We start from the raw sequence: 4,562 nt of genomic DNA, 5'->3' as shown, positions 1-4,562 counted from the left end.
GCGCAGTAGGGCGGGGGGGGGGTTGGACTGGATGACCTCCAAGGCCCCTTCCAACTTCTCTCTTTCCTGTTTGGGGTCGGGCGTGGATTCCGCGGGGGCGGGGGCTTCGCTTCGCCTGCGGGGCTCGTGATTCGCTGTCAGCGGATCCCGTGGGTCGGGGAAGGGGGGGGGACCGAAGCTGGGGGGGAGGGAGGGGGTTGAATTCGCTTTCCTGGGAACTTTCCTTTGCGCGGAGGGCCACCTAGGGATCGCGCGCAGGAATTGCGGCCGGCAAAAGAGGCAGTGTAGGCGGTGGGAGGGAGGGAGGGAGGGAGGGAGGGAGGGAAAGAAAGAAAGAAAGAGAGAGAGAAAGAAAGAAAGAAAGAAAGAAAGAAAGAAGGGAGGGAGAAAGACATAGAAATATAGAAATTAGAAAGAAAGAACAAAAGAAAGAACGAAAGAAAGAAAGAAAGAAAGGAGGGAGGGAGGAAGACGGGGAGAAAGAAAGAAAGAAAGAAAGGAGGGGGGAGGGAAGAAGAGGGAGATAAAGAAAGAAAGAAAGAAAGAGAAAGAAGAGAGGGAGAAAGACAGAAATATAGAAATTAGAAAGAAAGGAAAGAAAGAAAGAAAGAAAGAAAGGGAGAGAGGGAGGAAGAAAGAGGGAGAAAAAAGAAAGAAAGAAAGAAAGAAAGAAAGAAAGAAAGGAGGGAGAAAGACAGAAATATAGAAATTAGAAAGAAAGGAAAGAAAGAATGAAAGAAATGAGGGAGGGAGGAAGGAAGAGGGAGAGAAAGAAAGAAAGAAAGAAAGAGAAAGAAGGGAGGGAAGGAGAAATACAGACAGAAATATAGCAAGAAAGAGAAAGAAAGAAAAAAGGAGGGAGAGAGGGAGAGAGAAAGAAAAGAAAGAAAGGAGGGAGGGAGGGAGGAAGAGGGAGAGAAAGAAAGAAAAAGAAAGAAGGGAGGGAGAGAGAGAGAAATATAGAAAGAAAGAACGAAAGAAAGAGAAAGGAGGGAGGGAGAGAGAGTAAGTAAGAAAGAAAGGAGGGAGGGAGGGAGGAAGAGGGAGAGAAAGAAAGAAAAAGAAAGAAGGGAGGGAGAAAGACAGACAGAAATATAGAAAGAAAGAGAACGAAAGAAAGAAAGGAGGGAGGGAGAGAGAGTAAGAAAGAAAGAAAGAAAAAGAAAGAAAGAAAGAAAGAAAGAAAGGAGGGAGGGAGTAGTTGAGCAGTGCCTGCACCTGTGTGTGCGTGCTCATCCCCTCTCATTCCTCCGTTGCTGCTACTCTCACATAGGCCGTGGCGTAAGCCTCACATGGAGTTGGCGCCAGTACGATCCTCGCGCCGGTAGTCGTATCGCCGCGAGCCTGGCGTTGTCGGCATCACAAGCCTCACACAGATACCGGCGTCGCTGAGAGTGGCATGGCGCGCACGCTCACGGCCTGTGTGTGTGTGCATGCACGCACACATATAGCCATTGTCATGTTTGCACACATGCACATAAGGCGCCTGCCCCTCCCTCTCCCACCGGGCCGCCAGCCCAGGAAGGTTGGGTACCCCTGGCTTAAGCGATGGAAACCCGTGAGAGAATATATGCCGAGCTCAAAGTGTGTCAGGCTCACCCCAATTTAGACCTTTCGGAAAGAAACACCCTCGACTCCGTTCCTTGACACGAAAGCTTCTCATTCCTAAATTCCAGCAGTTACAGTGTAAGCAAAGCTGGATCGGAGCATTCCCGCGCAAAGTTTGCCTTTCCCCCCCTTTCCCTGCTCCGCCCCCCACCCCCTGCCCTTGATCAGTCCATCGGTGTCCAATCGTCATTTCCCCCACCCTCCCAATTTCCCTTGACATACACATACAGGTATGGATTTCCTCCCACCTCCAGTGACGAATGGCAGAGCTGATCGAGACAACCGCAGGGTCCCTTTCCAAAACAGCCTGAGAACTTTTAATTGGACGTGGACCGATAACACAGGGAGGGGGAGGGGTTGGTCAGGGGAAAAGGGAAAGTTCATTGCGTCATCGTGGCGCCAAACCAACAGATCCAACACCCCCTTCCCAACAGCCTTTTGGGCACCAGGGACCGCTTCCGTGCAGAGAGGTTTTACCGCGGACCAGAAGGAGTGTTTGGCTTCATGTGTTGCCTGCGTCTCTGCGGATGGGATTCCGTTTGTTTGCATGGACAGGTTTCTGGCATGCCGCTGCCTGGTACCGGTCCACAGATTGGGTGGTTGGGGACCCCTGCTCTAATCTGTAAAGTATACCCTGGGGGGGGGGAAGACCGAGGAGTCCTTTTTTTGCTAATTGGACTAAGTGGGAAGGATGACAAACACGCTGAATTCCCCTCGTGTGTACAGAACAGACGTCACCCACCTGGGATGCTCTCGGCTTATGGGGGAAACACCCCTTTGATACTGGTGACACTGGGTTGGACTGGGGCAAAGGCAAGGACGTGGGGCCGGGCTGGCGTTGAAGGGCTGTGGGGCAGGATTCTGGTGCCCTTGAGAAGGTGGAGGAGGATCTTTAAAGATAAGGACCCGCTTCTCTCGCTGGACCCCAGGAAGGGCAGGGACGACCCCCAGCTGACCCCCCCAGGCCCATTTCAGCAGTCAAAGGCAAAGGAGAAGCAGAGAGGACACCAGATCTGCGGGTCTGCCATTGTTTATTTCTCGAAGAAAGAAAAGGGACTTACGAACCGCACCGTTTCCGGATTTTGTGGCCAAAAATGAAGTCGTACTTCAAACACGTTTGGGGAAAAACCAGCGAAACACTTTACGTGCATCTTTTATGAAAGAACGTATATCTTTCCGTTTGGAATGATACAGGAAATACAACTTTTCGAATTCAGAAATGACCAGCCTCCATAGATGGAGGACCTTTTCGATGGATCTACTCCACGGCTCTTGGTTTCGCTGAAGGAACCTCTTGACATGTTCATCACACACGTTGGGCTCCAAGTACAGCTGGTTGACGTAGGGTGTCCCCTTGTTCTCAAAAATGACGCTTTGCACCGTCGCCATCAGCTCCGAGACCTGCCTCTCCCGCTCGGCTCCCGCAGCCTTGTTGTCGAACCCGCAGAAGCGGTTCCCGCACTGCAGGATCAGCTTCCGCAGATCCCAGTTGTTGGACTTTCGGACGTACTCCTGCAGGGAGGCCCCTCCCAGATCCTCCAGGCGGGTGAAGAGGACGATGGTGCGCCTGGCGGACTCGGCCCCGAAGATATCCCAGGCACAGTTTGCGGCAGCCGCATCTTCCGCAGTGAAGCACCCCAACTGGGTCACCAAGATCAGGGCGTGGGGGCCGGGCCAGGACAGCTGAAGGCAAGCCATGATCTCGCGTCGCACAATCTCCGTGTAGTTTTCAGAATCGAAAATGCCGGGCGTGTCGACCACGGAGACCTTCCTGCCCTGCCAGGTTCCCTGACCCCTTTGGCACCTCAGGGTGGTGGCGTTTGGCCCCAAGGTGGACTCGAACACCCTCCGGCCGAGGATGGTGTTGCCCGTGGCGCTTTTCCCGCCTTTAGACTTTCCGACCAGGATCAGCCGGAAGTCAGCGTCCTCCCCTGCGAGGTTGGAAAGCAACGTTACACAAAGGAATCCAGAGATTTCTCCCGTGCCCAGGAGGGACGTCTGAAGACAACATGAGAGAAAGACTGGCGTCCATGTCGCCTTGATACACCCTTCCTTCCTTCCTTCCCCCCTCCCTCCCTCCTTCCCACCCTTCCTTCCTTCCCTCTCTCCTCCCTTCCTCCCATCCTTTGTCCCTCCCCCTCTTTTCCTTCCTTCCTTCCTCCCTGCTTCCCACCCTTCCTTCCTTCATTTTTCCCTCTCTCTTCCCTTCCTCCCATCCTTTGTCCCACCCTCTTTTCCTTCCTTCCTTCCTTCATTCCTTCCTCCCACCCTTCCTTCCTTCCTTCCCTCCGTCCCATCCTTTATCCCTCCCTTTTCCTTCCTTCCTTCCTCCCTCCCTCTTTTCCTTCCTTCCCTCTCTCCTCCCTTCCTCTCATTCTTTGTCCCATCCCCTCTTTTCCTTCCTTCCTTTTTTCCTTCCTTCCTTCCTTCCTTCCTCCCACCCTTCCTTCCTTCCTTCCCTCTCTCCTGACTTCCCATCCTTTATCCCTCCCCCTTTTCCTTCGTTCCTTCCTCCCTCCCTCTTTTCCTTCCTTCCCTCTCTCCTCCCTTCCTCTCATTTTTTGTCCCTCCCCTCTTTTCCTTCCTTCCTTCCTCCCTGCTTCCCACCCTTCCTTCCTTCATTTTTCCCTCTCTCTTCCCTTCCTCCCATCCTTTGTCCCACCCTCTTTTCCTTCCTTCCTTTCTTCTTTCCTTCCTTCCTTCCTCCCACCCTTCCTTCCTTCCTTCCCTCTCTCCTGACTTCGTCCCATCCTTTATCCCTCCCCCTTTTCCTTCCTTCCTTCCTCCCTCCCTCTTTTCCTTCCTTCCCTCTCTCCTCCCTTCCTCTCATCCTTTGTCCCACCCCCTCTTTTCCTTCCTTCCTCCCTCCCTGCTTCCCACCCTTCCTTCCTTCAATTCCTTCCCTCTCTCTTCCCTTCCTCCCATCCTTTGTCCCACCCTCTTTTCCTTCCTTC

At 53.1% G+C, this 4,562-nt stretch overlaps 1 protein-coding gene across 1 annotated transcript in view; it reads right to left on the bottom strand.

Annotated features, from left to right (window-relative positions):
• Positions 1-1,288: 1,288 nt before the first annotated feature.
• Positions 1,289-4,562, bottom strand: part of LOC107300281 (GTPase IMAP family member 2-like) — a 7,176-nt gene continuing 3,902 nt past the window's right edge. The window contains exons 2-3 of the mRNA XM_015829618.1: positions 2,871-3,606; positions 1,289-1,344 (exon numbers count right to left, since the gene is read on the bottom strand). Coding sequence (XP_015685104.1) covers positions 1,289-1,344; positions 2,871-3,606 — 792 coding nt within the window. The remainder of the gene's footprint in view (positions 1,345-2,870; positions 3,607-4,562) is intronic.

This window comes from Protobothrops mucrosquamatus, unplaced genomic scaffold, assembly GCF_001527695.2.
Source record: "Protobothrops mucrosquamatus isolate PMUCROS unplaced genomic scaffold, P.Mucros_1.0 scaffold6562, whole genome shotgun sequence".
NCBI lineage: Eukaryota > Metazoa > Chordata > Lepidosauria > Squamata > Viperidae > Protobothrops > Protobothrops mucrosquamatus.
This window is presented reverse-complemented; position numbering and strand designations above follow the sequence as displayed.